This window comes from Mastacembelus armatus, chromosome 7, assembly GCF_900324485.2.
Source record: "Mastacembelus armatus chromosome 7, fMasArm1.2, whole genome shotgun sequence".
Lineage (NCBI taxonomy): Eukaryota > Metazoa > Chordata > Actinopteri > Synbranchiformes > Mastacembelidae > Mastacembelus > Mastacembelus armatus.
The window spans coordinates 20,417,775-20,437,182 of NC_046639.1; the positions used below are offsets into that span (position 1 = coordinate 20,417,775).

A 19,408-nucleotide genomic window follows, 5' to 3' on the forward strand; every position below is an offset into this window, starting at 1 on the left:
TCCAAATTTGTGAATTATCTTGTAAATTTCTAAAGGATTTTTAATTACTTTGTTCATCATTTCACCAAATAAACCACAACACACTATATCTTGTTATCACAGGAACATTATGAAGCCTTTCAAGGCAGAACAACAGCCAGGCAAAAACATAAAATTGTATCCTAAATCAAATACAGATCTAGACAAGTCATACTTTCTTATTCTAACTCTAGATTGTGATATAGCATGACAGAGATTTTGGTGTTGTCCATCTCTTTTAGTTTCAAACTCCACCTGATGCTACTAATTATTTATTAATAACTTATTCCCTCATTTTGGAATAGAATTAATTATAAAGTAAGACAAGTGACATTCAAGTATCTACAGAGATAACTGTGTGAAAACATTTTTTATCATTTGTCTTTATGGTTATCTCTAATTTTATGCAGCCGGGATCATCTTCCTGTTCATCTTTTCCTTTCACGAGGTGCTGAAATACTTTCGATTCAGAATGTGGAAGCAGTCTGAGCGGAAGGAGAGTGTTGTTTAAATCTGACCGTCATAATAAATAGGATGCTGAAAAACAGGACGGTAATTATCACATGCGACACAAGGTGGCGAAAAGCAACTCCAAAGGACGTTAAACACCAATGAAGAAGAAGACTTCCGGCAGGCGCTGTTTTGGACGTTATTTCCGGTCGCCGTTTTTGATTTTCCGTAGAGTTCGTTAGAATACGTTTATGCGTAAGAAATTTGTTCAAATTATATTTTTTCCTGGACCAAACCTGATTATTTTTTAATCTGACGTTTGGAGCAGTCCGTGAGGCTTCAGGAGATACCTTCAGAGTGTGGGTGAGTGCTGCCAAACGATCTGGATGTAGATTCATGCATTAGATTAAGGAGATTCCTGACCTCACAGTGACCCCTCCCCTAGGCACACCTGAACTTTCTGCTGTGAAATATGACAGACTGATTATATGCTGTGTATGTCTGTATACACCATGGGGGTATTCTTAGTACGTGGATTCACAGGTTAGTCGGATAGTTGATGATCTGATATTATCGTGGATCTGTCGGTTCTTCATAAGTCTGGTAGGACTAGTCCATGAGGACTGGATCTTAGTCCCACACAGTCAGTTTCTCGGTGTTGATGTTGAAAATGTAGGAATAAACCATCGTACCTGGCTGTGAAACAGCCATAGTCTCATGTTTGTTTTAACTAACTGCTATGAAGCCTGTTGTTGTTAATGGCAGCAGGACTAAGAGTTATGCTTCACTTGTCTTGTACTTCACTTGCTGTTAATAAGCTGTGCTTGTGCTCAGTGTGAATATAATGCAGAGATTATATGATGTGAAGTGTCTGGATCGTCATCTGGTCATAAACGACTATGAATAAATGAAGGTGATCTAGAAATGGCCTCTGCACGCTGGAAGTCCTTCTTTGTGGCTTTATTGTAGTGCTCGGCTCCCTGAGCATGCTGCTGTGTGCTGCTGTCGGGTCGAAGCTGTGGCGACGTTAAGGATTTAAATGTGCATTTGTGTCATTCGTCTCTGTGTTTGCAGAGTTACCTTCTGTACAAATCACTTATTTAAATTGTGCCCTGCAGCAGAAACTCTCTAACTCTCTGCTGGCAGGTAGAAAACTTTCTTTTATCCTTTGACCTTTGCATTCAGCCAATGAGGAAACAGTTCGTCCTAGTTTCAGTTGTCTTTATTTACATTGCACTCAAAGTATTCAGACCCCCTTTTGCTTTTTTCAATGTTATGTTGCAGCCGGGTACTACAATTGTGTAAATTCATTTTTCTCATTAATCTACACTCAGTACCACATAATGACAAATTGAAGAGAGATTTTAGGTTTTCATTGAAGATACAGTATCTCTGTACTTTGCTCCATTCAGCTTCCCCTCAAACCTGACCAGTCCCTGCTGCTGAAAAACTGCCCCACCGCATGATGCTGCCACCACCCTGCTTCACTGCTTCTTGGTTTCAACAGACCAGAGAATCTCGTTTCTCACAGTGTGAGAGTCCTTCAGGTGCTTTTTTGCAAACTGCAAGCAGCTTTCATGTGTTTTGCCCTGGAGAGAGGCTTCCATGGAGCCACCCTGCCATAAAGCCCAGATTGGTGGAGGGCTGTAGTGATGGTTGTCCTTTGCAGCTTTGTCCCATATCCACACAGGATCTCTGGAGCTCAGTCAGAGTGACCATCAGGCTCTTACTGTCTTACTAAAGCCCTTCTCCCATGATTGCTCAGTTTGGCCAGGTGACCAGCTCTTGGAAGAGTCTTGATTGTGCCAAACTTCTTCCATGTGAGCATTATGGAAGCCACTGTGCTCCTGGGAACATTCAGTCCAGCCGAAATTTTATTTGTGACCTTCCCCAGCTCTGTGCCAATCAATAGTGCTGTCTCTGAGATGTGCAGGCAGATCCTTTTACCTCATGGCTTGGTTTTTGCTCTGATATGTAATTGCCAGATGTGAGGCCTTCTATAGAGAAGTGCATGTCTTTCCAAGTCATGTCCAATCAATTTAATTTACCTCAGGTAGACTCCAACCAAGGTGTAGAAACAGCTCAGCAAAGATCAAGAGAAATGGGACGTGCCTGAGCTAATTTTCACGTGTTGTTGCTAAGGGTCTGAATACATACATTTCTAAAATGTCTGTGAATGTGTCATCATGTCGTACTGAGTGTAGATTAGGCGTCGAAGAACTGAAATATCCAGATAACTTTAGCCAGCAATACCAAGCCAGCTTTATTCATTTGATCTTGGATCTGTTTACTGTTTGGAGTCGTACAAAGAATACCCCCACCCCTTCCTGTCTTCCTCTTTTCTTGGGGAACATGTCAATATTTTAATGTGTATTGTCATGTTATGCTGTGTTTCATAGACTATGTAATGATAATTAATGTACACAAAGATTATCCCTTCATTCAGGACATCCAATGCCTTGTATAGTAACTAATTTAGCTAAATTCATCTATAGATAATGTATTGTAAATGAACTATTTTAATGGAAATAGTAGTGTGTACAGTAAAAGACATAATTAGGCTACTTCTCCATTCACTCGCCCACCACACTGTATAAAGACCTAAAGTCCCTATATTAAACAGCATGGAGGAAACGTTTCTGTCTTCATGTTTGTCTGAATCTTAACTGTATTATTTATTATGAATATTAAATGGCTCAGAAAGGTGTGGACGCCCGTTTCTACCACTGGGATGAAAAATAAAACGACACCCTTAGTCAAAATAACGTGATACTTTCTCAATATTCTGACTTAGTAACTGAAAATAACGAGAACCCGCGGGATCAAACGTGACTTAATTACGCACGCCTTTTCGTTGTCGGCCCTATTGTAGTAACGTTATATCATGCTCAATACATTAAAGACACTCGTGTTGGCATAATTCAACAAACGTGTTCAATGTGACTTTTGGCGCTTGTTTTGTTTTGACGTAAAGGTGTTTGTGACGCGTAAAGGTACACGACATCCGGTTGGTGACGTTTTCCGGGATGCTCGCTCTCATTGGGTATTGAGGGCATTCCGTTGGAGCTTCCAGGAATCATAAATATCACACGTTTGATATTTATGATCGAGGCTCCGAACCGATCAGAAGCAGTAAAATATTCGTGTTGACACCAAACATTTGAGGATTGTTTAGACAAATAATCTGGCATGAAATGGGGCTTAAAAAGTGTCTCCACCCTGAGTCAGAATATTGAGAAACTATCACGTTATTTTGAGTTAGCGAGTCGTTTTATTTTACATCCCAGTGACGGAAACGGGCTTCCATTGAAAGATGTACTTGGAAACAGGTTTGCATCGATTTGTCAGCTCTTCATACTTAGGTTTCGTGCCAACTCAATGTTCCGTCAGTCACGTGACAGTCATCAGGGGCTACGGACATCCCCCCTGAACCACAGACTCCACACAACCAGGTGAGCTTGTCGCTTCAACACCTGACGTATTCGTCTCTCTAAACCCGAGGACAGGTGAGCGTAGAGGTGGACAGAGATAAGATTTAGATTACGTTCGGCCAAGTCTTTTCGGCCATCTAACCTAAATCAAAGACAAGCGTAAATTAGCTTTTGCTCGCATAGCAAGCTACATTGTTGAGTTGCTAGTATAAACACACCTCTGGCCACATTTACTCTCACCTGTCCTCTGGTTTAGAGAGATTAATGCGTCAGGTGCTGTGTGGAGTCTGTGGTTCGGCTGGGATGGCCGTATCTCCAGGTTCGGAGCGCCAGATGACTGTCACGTGACTGACGGAACATATTAGACGGTGGGTTGTAGCTCTGAAGATGATGATTGGTCAGAGGTTTTTCCGGTATACAAAGACCACGTAAATGTGTCAAACACCTATGACCTTGTGGTGCCTCCACAGGCTAGTGGTTACCGTGGGTCCCTCGTGTGGATGTTTGATTGGCGACATGGTTCGAGACTGGTTGTTGACATGGGTGTTAGTAAACCTATCATGGAAGAGTCTGCACAACCGTCAGAAAGCAAGGTAAGAGATGAAAACTTGTCATATTAAAATACACTGAGTAATTTATTTTTCCTTATTTTTTTCCCTTAAAATGTGATGTGAGGATGACAACAAACACCACCATGCTAATGAGAACAGAAAGACTGTTTATTTGTTGTACAATATTATCTTGGTTACATTCGTATATAAACTTTTAGATTTTCTAGCATTTCTTTACAGAATGACAGTGATGTTTATCAGATTGCATACCTAGAAAATTAAGGGAAATCATGCATCCCAACATGAACAGCATTAAAAGGAGGAATTTTATATAACAAGTAGAAATTCACAACTGTGAGCTCTGCTCACACGCAATGTGCTCATCAGTCAAGGAATATTACAGAGGGATGTCTTCACAACATTTAGCAGTAGGAGAGTGGGTTCATTGGCTAAACCTATGATGTGGTATTTAATGCTTTCAATTTGATCAGATGTTTTTCAGCATCAAATCTCCTGTAGTTTACATTTACATTTGTTTTCATGACTTCTCGTATCATGAGGCACAACAAACACTATAAAAAGCACAACTGTTAGACCAAACTGTTGAAACAGATACAGGAAAGACAACCTTTTAAAAGGTAATGGAAAGTGCACTTAGTGGGTCTGCCCAGCACAGACCCTGTCCAAACAAATACCAACAATTTGCTCAAAAATGATAGTTCAAAGCACAAGAATCTCAAAAACACTTGCTTACTGGACTAGGATGTTGCTTACTTGTGCCGTTGCTGCGTCATAGCTCTCAGTGTTTGTGGACAGGGCCAAGTCCAAACTGCACAGGGCAGCAAACATCTACTGCTGCCTATTTCCCTACACTTCCTCTTGCAATGTGCATGTAGTCTTCCCACTCTACCTACAAATTCAACACATCAGATTCTCCCCCTGACACCACCTGCAGGAAGTGTGGTGAAATGATGCATCCCCATCTCTTACAGAAGATGGAAACAGCTATATGTTGCATCTCTCACATACACAGTAGAATCTAGAAAATATAAATGTTGGTTATCCACTAGAAGAAAACAATAATGATCTATATGCAGAAATCCACACAAATTTTCACCAATAACTACAACAATTCCTTAACCTATTAGTTTTACTGGCCAAGTAAAAATGAATGTACACTGGAATCAAGAGCAAAGTCAGCAGACTTTTTCACATGAGGCCCCAGGCTTTAACCAGTGCAGATTATTTTCATGTACACACAATATGAGCCAAGTGCAGGGACTGAGAGCGCAGCTATAATCTACATGGTAGGGCTCTGATGACCAGCCACTGGCTTTTACAGCATTTTGAACAGGGTGAAACGACACATGCCAATGATTCATCTCCACACTGAGGAGGAAGCTCTGAACTTGTGATCGTGTGCATGGCTTTGAAATCATTTTGTAATGTCCTTGATTTAAAAATGAAATACAAAAGAATAGAATAAAATGTAATACTACAAGGTTAACATATAAAAAGCACTAACATCAACAGCAATGAAGAAAGAATATACTGAACAACTGAAGAATAGAAAAAAAGGCATCGTAAGATTATGTTAAATATGAGAAATGACGATGATTGTGATACAGGAGGTGGTTTGGTGTGAAGATGGAAAGAGAGAGCGCTAAAGACAAGTGAGGAACAGAGAGAGAGAGAGAGATCTCTGTTGTAGGCATCCTGCCTGTTTAGGGTTGTGCTTCTGGTCTTCACACCTCTGGAACAGAGTGATCCATGGCTGACCGCAGGAGACCAGTGGACATCCTGGAATATAAAATCACACATAAGCTTGTCAGTGAATAGGATCATACAAAATGCCTCATCTAAGGTCACTTTCACACCTTAGGGCAGGTAGGAGGGAATAATTTGAGTAGCAGATGAAAGCAGATGAAACTACTATTCATGTGATTCATTTTCATTCTTTGTATGTCTTCAGTGAATTCAAGGTAAATCTATGGGGTACTAATCACAGGCTCTGAGCTGACCTGCACCTGGATCACTCCCTCCCTGATGTGAATGGACAAACATAAGGTAAAAGCAGTGATTAGGTAAAGTGCTACCTCTTAATCATGTGTTCATAGATGAACTTGGGCATGATGGTGATGGTCATGGTGGTCGGAGAAGTGGTCAGAATGTCCTTAATCTGAGAATCCTGGAACAGCGAGAACAGCAACATGTCAGAAACTCATTTAATGAATTTATTGAAACAATTATAATGTACTGCCATTGCCAGGAAGTGGAAATAAAAATGTTTAAAAAATTAAAACATTTTACACATTCTTTTAATGATTTGTATCAGTCCTGTCATTGATATCACATTGTAGATTGTCATCCACATCACATCTACTGTGACACTTTCCCAATTCTCTACATAGAAAAAAGCTTTGTGTGACACGTCCAGTCACATGCATCAGATCAATGGAGAAAGACCACAAGCTCAAAAAAACGAAACATAAAATTTAGACTAAAAACACATTCAGACAAACTATGTGCCTACCAGAAAAACCCACTGGACTAAAAGCCAACTACTAAACAATCTGTACTAAAAAACATCGTACTTGGAGCTGGTGATTGGTGCACTTACTTAAAAATGCTGCACATCGCCATGTTTTACTGCATTCTGTTATTATTGGAGTAGCCACCCCGGTGCAAACATAACAGCCATCAAATATTTTATGAGCATCACAAATACTTGTGAACTGTTCTAAATCTGGATTAACATTAGTACATGTGCTCTGCATTGACATAATACAAGATCAGTGAAGTTCATCTTATGCAAATTATAGCATAACACATTAAATATTCATCAACCCTCACACTATTTGATATACAGACAGAAACAAGTGTCTGACCTTGAGTCCAATAATGTTTTGTCCATTGATTTCACAGATGTAATGTTCAGTCAGCAGACCGTTGCGGGCTGCAGAGCCATCCTTGACCAGTGAGGTGATTTTACCAGACTTGTAGATAAAGCCCACGTGGCCTGAGCTGTCTTTGTGCATGGTAACTGTACGTTGAAAGGGCCTACAGAAACAGACATAGACACCATAAAGGATCAATAAGCTTGATGTGTAAAGCTTTGTTTCAAACAGCTTCATACTGAGAGCCTTATGCAGTGTACAGAATTGTCTATAGACTTATAATTACAACTAAGAAACTGATGGGGAAAAAAAGAGGACAACATGAAAACAGAGGGCTGGGCAGCTAAGGGCAAACTGTGGAACAGCCAGCAGAGGGAGCCAACCATCTAAGCTATTACCCAAATGATATGGACCTAAAAAGGACAACAAACAGAAAATGAGAATATGTGAGCTGCAGAAATAGGAGCCACAAGGCCCTCAGCTCATCAGGTAGCAGCCTTTTATCTTTTCCTCCACTTTATTCAGAACCTGAGAAACCTGAGTCTAAGCCAATTAACTAGCTCTGATATCAGCTATTACAATAATGCAAGTTCACATGTGCAAGTACATTAAAAATCATGACCATTTGTTATCAATATAAAAGATACAAAAAAGTTTTCTCTATAATCTGGAGACTCACAAAGCACACACAATCAAGCTCAGTCTACAAAAAACATGGGTAAAATTCAGTGTAATCAAAACTATTACAAATCCAAACTATAATGAAATAAACACTGTTTCCCTACAACAAAATAAATACAAAATAAAGACCATGATAAATAAAGACAAAGGTAAACTGTATTAAATTTTTATCAACTAATGAAACTTAAATGACTGCAAGGCTGTTTTATTGCTGGCATTCTCAACATCCTAAATGCAACTACATCATACTTTATACTTTTGTTTGGAAAACACTTTTCAGTGCTCCCAAAATGTACATCATCTTCAAAGATGACTTAGCTGCATTGGTCTCTGCCAGCATTAGCTAATATTAGCAGTTCTTGGAAAGGAAAAAAAAGAAACTAAGAATCTGTCCCACTGAAAATTAAACAAGAAGTTAAACCAATCAGCTGGGATAAAAAAAAGCAGGTCAGCACATCAAAATCGACTATTTAAAACAGACTTATCAAGGGCTGTAGGGCTGCATGCAGTGATACCATTACTTTTACTTGGGCAGCCAACTACAAGCCCGTTTCCACCGAAAAGTTCCTGGTACTTTATAACCAAATGATTTTTGTCTCAGCAGCTTTCCTGGAACAAAAACTCCCATTTGAGTTTGTACTACATTTGAAGAACTAGATAGACCATATGAAAATTTATAAAAAAATAGCAGTGTTTGAAACTTAGTATTTTTTACTCCTGATGACTCTGATGTTTTAGATTTAAGGAATCAATGAAAAAAGGAAGATTAAATCCCAGAGCATGTTTTCACTTTTTCTTGAATAAAATTAGCAACAGTTAAATTAATAAAATGTCACCAAAACTGATGTCAAAAGACAAAGACTAATTCAGGTACAGTGGTCAAACTGTAACCAAATGAATTCAGTGAGTCCTGATTAAAGATTTATGACACACTGTTATAATTTCCTCAGTGCAATAAATACCCCTCACCTGTCTCTGACCACAAGCTCAATTCGGGTCTCGGCCGCAACCTTCAGGGCCTTGTGGGCCTTGTCTACGCTCCAGCCAGCACAGTTCTGCCCGTTGATCTGGAGGACCTGATCCCCAAAACGTAGCCCAGCCAGGGCTGAAGGAGAGTTAGCCTGCACCAGCTGGATAAACACTCCCTGTAAAAGGAGGAAGGAAACATTCAAACTGAGTTCCAGCAACTGATAGAGACAAGACAGGAGGAACAGATGCTTATACTGAAGAGAAGAAAATGAAATGACTCAAGAAAAAGGAGGCAAGGCCAGAGGCAGGAAAGAGAAGTATAAATGTTTACAAAAACAGAGAGAGAAATTAATGCTAGATGAAAGGCAGGACACAAACAGTATCAATATAAGGCTCATGTTTCAATTACGTGGTTGTTTTACTTGATGTCCAAGCAATATAACAAATGACTGGAACAATTTACTTCCATTTTATGGTCTACTTTGAGTATTCAGCAGTTTGTTAACTAATGTAAATCAAAACACAGCCTGTTGTCTCTTCTTTGGAGGCTACAGTATATATTAGTCTCGGATTTACCTGTGTTACATACTATAGAAGCTATGAGCATTCTGTGTCTGTTTCACTTCAGCAATACATCAAATCGGCTGTTTGCCAAGTAATTTCTAAGGCTGCCCGCTGTATTAGTGCAATTCAATACAAACTGAATTATTAAGTATGTTCCAGAGCATATTCCCACTTTCAAGCTGGCCAAGAGCAAAAGAGATCATTCACTATGCCTGTTTTTTTCTCTCAGTATGTTAATGCTTCATTGCACTTAGTCCAGATGATAAACATCACCTAGTCACAGTCTTAGCTGCTAACATCTGAAGGTTAGGGGTTTTAACTACTCCACTAGTCAAGTAGCCACCAATTAAAACCACTAGTGAGCCATGTGGACAGTAGTAGTAAGAATCTAATGTTTTGTTCATCACATTTATATAAATGAAGATACACTAAATACTACAAACCCCGTAACACACCTTTGTAAAAAAAAAAAAAAAAAAAACCTGAACATTATGATTTACATATAAATGTCTTATACTGTGAAGGCAGTGAAATGCAGGTACTTTCAAACAGAACTGTCAGAAAATTTATTTTAAAGGATAGACAACTAGTTGTGTTTTACCACGTTTGCCTGCTGTGCTGCTAATCTTAGCTTTCCTCCAACTCTGATGTATTTTTCCCATAGAAAAAAGGTAGCTCACACAGGATAAATGATTACAGTAACAAATAACTCTTCAATGTACATATGGAAAAAAGAAAGTATTGTATTAAGAGGGACTCTAAATTCTCTAAATCACTACCGTCACTACCCAACAAAATAGTTGAGGGGACTACTAATTTGGAAAAAACCTGTGACTATCAGTTGTCGCTAAATGGGTAAATTTGTAAAACTCCTGCTGATCAACATGTCGGATCACTTGATACTCCATAAATATAACAGAAGAGGTTCAGTGTTTACAGTAAATGAATCAGACCCAGATCTGTCAAAGAGTTTGGGATGAAGACTCACATTGTCAATGGCCCTAAGCCGAAGTCCCACCTTCCCGTCCTGGTCCTTACACAGAATAATCTCCCGTACTCCTGGGCGGATCTCAGCCCTCCTGATGCCAATGTCTGTCCCCGTCACAGGTCGCACCATCCCCATGACACCTGAGTAGGAGGGCACTGCCACTTGCTGAGATGGGGTGTGGAGGAATTCAGACAGCAAGGAAGGTGAGAAAGTGTAATGGAGGAGGGTTGAGAAAAATGTTAGGATAAGAGAAAAAAAGAATAAAGAGGAAGATTACATTAAAATTAAGGTGAAGAAGAAAAAAAAAGAAAGGCTGCATCACAAAGTTATGTAGGAGGATTCAATTCAGTGGATGAATCGGAATCAGAAACTCTTTACATACTGATTTTAAAAACACCTTTAATATGCTTTGCTCTAATAATGAAGAAATTTGAAAATCATGTTAGGGGTGAGGATATCAGCAAATGGCAGAGAACACAGATGGTTAAGTGCCAGCTGAAAAGCCTGGGTGCTGTGAGAGCCTTGATATCTGCACAGTTCCCATGCACACATACACACACAATTAAAGGGGAGTGAAGAGCTCACACCCTCCCACACACTGCTCCAGGCCTGTGGTGAGTCATTCGGTAATGTGAATCTCCAGGAACATGGTACTGTTGTGCTCAGAAGGCTGCATTATTTTATTTTTAAAAAAAAAACAAAAAAAAAACAAACCAAGAAAAAACAAAACCACTAAAGGTTTAAGGTGAGAGGCTTAACTTCTGTGTTTCCTAATTAAATATAACCTCAAATTTAAACCTGCAGCAGAAACATCTGCTTACAGAATAACATTAACATTCATTTAGAGCCATGTTTGTGTCCACCTGATGTTAAGGCCAATATTCACCTCAGTTTTAATATCAGCAGTTAGTCATAAAGGTTGTAAACAAATCTTCAGGGAGTAAAATATCATAACCAACAAGAATGACCAGAGAGAGAGAGAGACACACACATCTTACTCTACTTGTGAGGACACTCATTCACATAATGTATATCCTAGACTCTTACCCTAACCTTAACCATCACAACTAAATGGCTAACGTTAACCCTTACATTTGTCCTAACCTAACCCGATTATTAACTTAAACCTAAAACCTAGCCTGAACTCTCAAAAAACCATTTGAAGCTGTGAGGACGACCCAAAATGTCCTCACAAGTATCAGAGTATTCGAGTAAAACATGTCCAAACAACCATAGTAAGACACGTACACACACACACAACTCACATTCTCAGCCACAGGCAACAGCGCCAGGTTCCTCTGGACTTCATCACTGTTAAGGGCCAGGCCCATGTAATCTCCCAGCTCCTCCAGATTTGGGTACAGACCTGGGATATTGAAGACAAAAGGAAGAGGTGAATGGAAATGGGAGAGAGAAAGAAAGAATCAAGGTAAGAGAAGCAGATGAATGGAAAACAAACAGGTGGGAGAGATGGAGAGTGAGAGAGAGGTGGTTGACAAGAGAGAGAATATGGAGAGTTTACCAAGTTGTATAATGCCTAAATGAATACATTTATTGCAGTACAAAGAAACAATTGCATGTATGTTCTTAAACCTCTACCTCTATATAAGGTGGAGGCTTGTATTAGTGCTTTCTCTAAATTGCAACACTGTGTAGTCTCCAACCATATTGTTTTATGTTTAAATTCACTTGTGTAAACCATTGTTAGATTACCCATATCTAAGTAATCTTTTACAGCATTTTTTATTTTATTGATGATGTCCATCATAGCAGGGTCATACTTGAGCTACACTGTGATTTTTATTGGAAAACTGCTGATAGTGAGAACTCTGTGTTGCAGTGCAGTAAAGGTTTCCTGGCATCAGTATTTAATTCTGTGAATGGAAAGGCCATATAATCTGATTGATAGGATCTGTGTTCATTCCTTATTTTTATTTTTCTGTTATGTCTATTTAAAAACTCTATATATATATATATATATATATATATATACATACACACACACACACTTTTTTTTTTTTTTTAATTCCTTGCAAGTTACGAGTCATGACATCCCTTAGCTCCTCAGATAATTCCAAGGCTATAAAACACAATTACAGATGTATAGGATACAATGTTAGGATTAAGCTCACCCCACCCATTTTACAGGATCCTGTCTATTTCCCCATTTGGACAGTGTAACTATCTGCCATTCTCTCTGCATGACTGCATCACTTTTCTGGCAACAAGAGGCTGCAGCTGCCCTTGCAGCAGAGCAACCATTACTGCATTTATCCTGGCAAAGCTAACAGAAAGAACATTTAAGGGAGGTGGTCGGAGGTAGGAAAATAAGCATGAGCCAAATGAGCCAGTGGCTTACATTTTTAGAATTTACTGTGGGTGTCTCTAAGCACAGCTGCTATTTTAGTATATGTATGTGCAGCAGCAAAAAATGAAAAGACAGGCTAGATGAGTTGGAGTATACATCAGCACATATACTGTACACATACTCTTCTACATTACTCGGTGTGTGATTCAATAAATCAGACATAAACAAACAATGACTCCAGACATAGAAAGTATTATGTAATGAGCTAATCATTTAAATTATGTTATGAATAAAATTTATATTCAACTATGAGTAAAAATATAGGATTTTTATGTTGGGGTTTCTGATCAACAAAAGATGGTAGTTTAGTGATTGTGGGAATGACCAATTCTACAATCATAAATAATACTACATAGGTGTTTTTGCTCTAAAGATTGGGCTTTTATTTGATTAACTGAGAACGTAGTGGTGTCAGGCCTCATAACCTCAGTATGTACAAGTATGTTCACAACTCTGAGACACCTGGACTTATGCAGTTTGTAGTTACTATTGTCAAACCCACATTACCCACAATACAGTACCAGGAAGTGGTTTAGTGATTTTAATTTAAGCCAATAATCTGCAGTGATTTGCTATGCTTTCTTTCAGTCATCTAAAGTCAACATGGTCTGAGTCAGTCACACTCCACCCAAGTGATCAGAAGCTACCCACTGGTACTGGTCATGGTACAGAACAGAAAGAAGGAAAACACCCACAAGTTGGCCAAATGTAAAAAGTACAAATGACAGAAAAATGCTTTATCAAATCATGATTCATCCTCCTACATTAGGCCTTAATAAAAACACTGAATACTTTTCATTACTTCAGTTTAGTTTTAGTTGTCTTTTTCCTTTCTTTATGTTTTGTGCTCTCCTATTTTATTAGTGTCTTTTGTGCACATCTTTTATACATGCATGCTCCTTGGGGATTACTCTGCCCTTTTACTCAGTTTAGTGCTATTTCACTGTTCTTGCCATATATTACTTGGCTGACCACTTTCTTCTCAGAAAGTCTAACTGGACAACAACCCTTCCAAATAAGCCAGTAAATGATGGATTTTTGAATCCACTGGCTGATAATAAAACTTGTTTTACCAGCCACTGATGTTTAAGGTATGGAAGAGTCAAATCACATCCGAAATTGTCTTAGTGCTTTGAAAATGGATAACAAGGAAGGTGATGTTGTTGAGCCAATTTAAATGCAGCGATTGCAAGTTACAGTATATCTGGCTAAGCTGTGGCCAGTGCTAATGTCAATCAGCCTGGCCCCTTTCACCTCGCTCTTTGTTTCTCTCCTCACCACCAGAAGACCACACTTGTCCTGTCTCTTCTCCTCCCTCCTTTTCAAATCAGCTCCTCCTCCTCTCTCCTTCTCCCGTCATGCCCTGTCCCAGTGCAACTGCCAGAGCCAGTCTCCATGGTGACTCACAACTAGCTCTGCTGAGGCACAAACAAAAGACCAAAAGCCCACAGGACTTTGCATCCAAACAGAAAAGGGAGAAGAAGGATGAGTGGGAGAATGGGAAGAAGTGAGTAAAAACAGGCAGAGATGTTCTCTAATCTCTGGAGGACCCCAGCCTATCTTTGTGAATGCCTCAAATGTTTCTCTTTTCTTCCAATGGTGTATAACTTATTGCAGAGTGTAGAACTGTTTTCACACAAACCTTAGTGAAACATAAACCCTTGAGCAGAAATACAATGCCCTCATTGTATCTCTGAAACAGACTCAAGCACATAGGTAAAGAGAGAGTAATCAGCCGATGTGGGGACTCATTTAGTCCTGTTATTGTCAAAAGACCCCACAACTTATCTACCCATCCCAGTCCTATCACATCACAGGTCTTTAACCATTGTAGTGGTGCTGTTAACTTTCAAATAACCACAGGCTGCCCACACAGTGACACTATTACCCAACATAAGAAACAAAAGAAATGAAATGAGAATGGAAAACAAGAGCATAGATAAAGGTAAAGGTCCTACTGCTATATGTTACAGTAACAGTTCTAAGGTAAGTTAGAAAGATTTTGCTAAGTTCAGACACGTTTGAAACACAAAGAGACAAAACACTCACTACAACAGTATTTACAAGACTCACTTGATCCTGGCATCCCAGCAGTAGCAGACTGAGGCTGGTATGTTCCCTCAGTGATGGCTGGCATAGGGGTAGTAGTCTGGACAAAGTGGTCCTGGGCCTAAGAGGTAATCACATGCAACAGTCAAGCAGAAGTGCTGACAACTGTCACCCAGTGCAATGCAAAACACAAAAAGCTGCAGTAGTGTTGTTAGAGAAACAAATATTTCTACAAAGTTAAACAGTGTACGTTGGCCCTGAATAATACAACTGCAATAAATTTCATCTTCAGTGACATGTAAACTCGTGTAAAATCATGTTGTGCTCCTTTAATGCTGGTCATAAAATTGCATAGACTGCTACATAGCTAAATATCTGCAAGCAGTTGGCTCTGCATAAAAATCAATTTGTCCAAACACACGTACCTTAATGACCTTGTCGACCTTGAGGTCTTCGAGGGAAGGATACAGAGACATCCTAAAAAGAACACAAACAGCAGTGAGTGGATGATCATGCGAAATGGGAGATACAGCCCAGTACTTCACCAGTACTGACTACCTTAATGTGCACCATTACCTTTGAACTCCTTTAAGATATATTTCATACTAGCACTGAATCAAATGACACTCTATTATGTGAATTTGACTGGTAGTATTGGCAGTTCCACAGACACTCTGTAGCTGTATGCAGCCTTCAGTCATGTGCAGTCTTCGTTTTGGTTTTTTGGACTGACAAAACCAAAAGAGCGCTGTTTACCCAACCAACATTAAATGGCATAAGGATGAAATAAGTGAGTCACCGATTAAGAAATTCATACATTAAACAAGCCAGAGAGAAACAGATATTCTGCTCTGTAGCTGGCAGAACTAAGACCCAAGAATGACTGACAGGCAGTTGCCAGACAGCCATTTTGTTCAAGCAAATAAATGTACTAGAAATACAGGGCATGATACAGACATGGAAACAGAAAATGTTACTACATAATACATAGATTTCTCACTACATATGATATTGACAAACCCTAAACCCAAACAATTAATTTATAAATAACATTTCGGCAGTGAGTAATCTCCTTTTATGCAGGTATAGAACGTAGATGCCAGTTTGTAAACTGTAGTCTGTGTCGTGTGTTCAAGAGTCACTTTTTGGTGGACACAAAAGCAATATTCTGCGATGCTACTGACGCAGCAGTCAGCCTGGGTCACGACTCATTGTTTGATGTCGGCTTGGCGTGTCTCCGCCCTAAGGTATCGAGGAGTGTGCTGACGTTGAACTTGACCCATTGCTGTAAATGACAAACGTGGACACCAGCACATGAGAAGAGGAGGAAAAGGGAAATGCAGGTAGAAGTAGCACAAGATGTGAAAAGTAAGAAACATTTAATATTTTTCTATTTTATTCATCAGCTGCATTATGCAACTGTACTTCCACAACTGTTTCCATACTAAAGGTTGCTGTTGACGTTTAATGACATTACACTGAAAAACACTAGAGCCTGTGCAAATAGGGCCATTGGTATGAAGTACAAGCTGCCACACACTATAATATGAGTACATGAGTAAAAGTGAGTGGTGGGCGAAACTCATGAGAGCACAGCAGCACAGGTAAGTCTTAATGGCTCTCAAAAACCCATTATGCTCCAAATCAGGATGGTTATGCATGATGCAAACTGAACTCCCCTCTGGTCCAGTTCTAACTAAAACTAGACTCAGAAGAACTCACTACCAAAGCACATAAACTTTACAGCAGCCTGATGTGAAAAAAGAACTGAAAGATAACAGTCAGCTGGCTGTGTTTATACCCAAAGTAAACAGGCTGAGACATGCAGTAATGCAATGACAGGGAAGTATGTTTGAGTATAAATATGAAACTAACATTATTAGGGCAAACTAACAAATGAATTCATTTGTTAGTTTGCCCTAATAAACACTTATACTCACATCTCTCCCTGGTGCCTTCAGTGATTATGAACAAGATAAGCTCTAAGGCATATTCAACAATAATGTCCATGTCCCCAGTTTGACTCAAGTTTGCTGCATGTTATCTTCTACTTTCCATGTGTTTTCTGCCTGTCTCTCAAAATGTCAAATATGGTTTATGTGGACCCTGCAATTTCCTCTCTCCTGCTTAGGCCTTTCACTGTTTTTATTATCAACTGTTTGACCTACAAAATTTCACAAAAAATGCACATGTGAAAGTCACAAGTTCATAATTACAAGATGATGCCTGATTTTATCTGAGGAAAAAAAAAAAAAAAAAAAAATCACAAAAAAGATGACTAACACATATTGGTCATGCCATGTCCAACACATGATATACTTGAAAAGGTCAGCATTATCAAAAATCCAGTTTATCTGATCAGTGCATCTCTAAAATAAAGACAAAAATGCCAAAAAACATTTTCAAATATAAAACACCAAAAGTTTCCAGTCCTTCCACATAATATATGAAAAAGTAACAACTATAGACAAACTGATTGCTCCCAATATTGCTTCACCACACCGTGAAAACTGTGGCCGCACAACCACATGACATGTTAAGAAATCTTTCTCAATCAGGACAAACAAAATGAAGAGGAAGCTGACAGTAATATGAAAAGTGACACATTATAGCCAACTTCCAACAACTCTTTAAGAGTACAAACCCATAAAAACAACTCATGAAAGTACAGTGGCAGGATATGTAGTCAAACACTCATCTTGACACAAGAAGGCCAGAACAACCTTTCCCCTGCAAAATAAGTGATTCATTCTTACCATGATCGCACTACTGCAACATCTCACTCTCCCAGCTACTCAAGCCACTACTCTATTCTGTTATTCTCAGTCCTCACAGACAAGAGCGTCATTGTGTCAGTGGACACAGAGAGGCATTTTAATACCTTCTAGTGTTTACTTTTTAGCTGTGTTTGTTTGTTTGCCTTAAAATTGTCCTTCATTTGGATTTGCAGGCCAGAGGTTTAAGTGAATAAGCCTGGAAAAAACTAAAAATCAGTGGAGCTCTTACAATGATATAACCTGATCACAGAGTCACTTCTGCAGCTTCTGTTAAACTGAAGGGTGATGTTCTTTGAAATGCCAAGACAAGTTCCCTACACTGGCATATACATTAAAAGGGCGAACAGGAAACAGTAGCTCATAACATTATTTTATTTAGACCAGTTCAGCTGGTGTGTCCTTTACTTCTCAGTAGCAGCACACAAACCAAAAGCTCTGGTATAGAAGTGGAAAGGAAAGAGTGAGTTAACTTCAGTAAGCCTGAACGAATTGGTTAGATACAAGAATGTGGTCTTGGCAGCTTATTCTGGTCTATTGACATGGCTGGGAAATACTGAGGGACTGGGAAGAAAGGGGAGGGCATACAAAGGTAAAACGGAGCAGACACCCTTCCTCCTGTTCACATTAAGACATATGAATTATAGTCAGATAATATTCAGTTTTCCAATATAAACATGCAACATTAGCTCCGGTATTAACAGTATAACATCAGGACTTAACTAAAATCCTTTAATTATAACAGAGTCCTTTATATTTACATATTGAGCGAAACATTTGCCTAACTCTAACCCTATCCCCGTTTTATTAAACAAGCACCATTCTATGTCCATAATGTAAAAGTCTTAAGTTTCGAACTCTAGCTAAGTTATCATTAGCTAATAAACGTTAAGCTAGCCAACGTTACGTGACTTCATTAAACATTAATGAAAGGCTACTAGCTTGTTTAGAATGACAAGTCACGGTCTGGCAAACAGTTAGCTGAAACTAGAACAGCTGGAAATAAATAATAAAACAGACTAAACCCGGGGAGCTACTAGGTGGACCGTCTTTGTTCCGACACAAACAACAAGAAAGCAAACAGCTAAGTTAGCCGAAACGTTAACGTTAGCTTGTCAGGTCAATGCAACGCCCGCCGTTAGGGAGGTACAACGGTCTGATAGAAACGGTCTTTACCTTTAATGTCTTGCTTGTCGACTCGAATAAACACTTATAAAGCTCAGAGGACAACACGTCGAGTTAATTATGTCTCAGTTTCTGTCTTCGTGGCTTCGGCTCTTCGTCGTTGAAACAAAACTGAGGGGAAATTCTGGAAAGTGACGTCACCGCTGGCTTCCTGGTCTCCTGTGCGTGCACCATTGGTGCCGCGCTAGGCCACGCCCCGTATCGATCGCATGAACTTTGACTCAGCGTAAACACGTTACAGGTGAAACACACCAGGTGATAATCACCGTGACCCAATGCGCATATTCTGCCTCAACAAAGCGCTGTTTGTGTTGCTGCACTCTGTAAGAAAAGTGCTCAGATATGAAAAGGAGCCTCTCTAATATGCTTATACGAAATATGACACCCATTTCACCAGGAAAAGCTCTTTGCTGTATTCTTCTTACTGCCTGGCACTCAGACTGTTTCCACGCTGTTCTCACCCATTTCCAGTGTTGTTAAAAA

The 19,408-nt window shown here is 39.4% G+C and overlaps 1 protein-coding gene and 2 long non-coding RNA genes across 3 annotated transcripts; 2 read left to right on the plus strand and 1 right to left on the minus strand.

Annotated features, from left to right (window-relative positions):
- Window positions 1–632: 632 nt before the first annotated feature.
- Window positions 633–6,772, plus strand: LOC113145246 (uncharacterized). Its single transcript, XR_003297223.2, has 3 exons — window positions 633–831; window positions 4,370–4,492; window positions 6,423–6,772. It is a non-coding gene; the product is annotated as an uncharacterized LOC113145246 (long non-coding RNA).
- sdcbp2 (syndecan binding protein (syntenin) 2) lies at window positions 4,598–19,077 on the minus strand. Its single transcript, XM_026331712.1, has 9 exons — window positions 18,917–19,077; window positions 15,392–15,443; window positions 14,991–15,087; window positions 11,815–11,915; window positions 10,550–10,714; window positions 8,998–9,173; window positions 7,339–7,510; window positions 6,547–6,638; window positions 4,598–6,250 (listed from the first exon to the last, which is right to left on the minus strand). The coding sequence occupies exons 2-9, from the start codon at window positions 15,440–15,442 to the stop codon at window positions 6,196–6,198; spliced, it is 909 nt and encodes a 302-aa protein (XP_026187497.1). The 5' UTR covers window position 15,443; window positions 18,917–19,077; the 3' UTR covers window positions 4,598–6,195.
- Window positions 10,676–13,718, plus strand: LOC113145247 (uncharacterized). The gene is made up of 2 exons (XR_003297224.1): window positions 10,676–10,752; window positions 13,506–13,718. It is a non-coding gene; the product is annotated as an uncharacterized LOC113145247 (long non-coding RNA).
- Window positions 19,078–19,408: the final 331 nt, after the last annotated feature.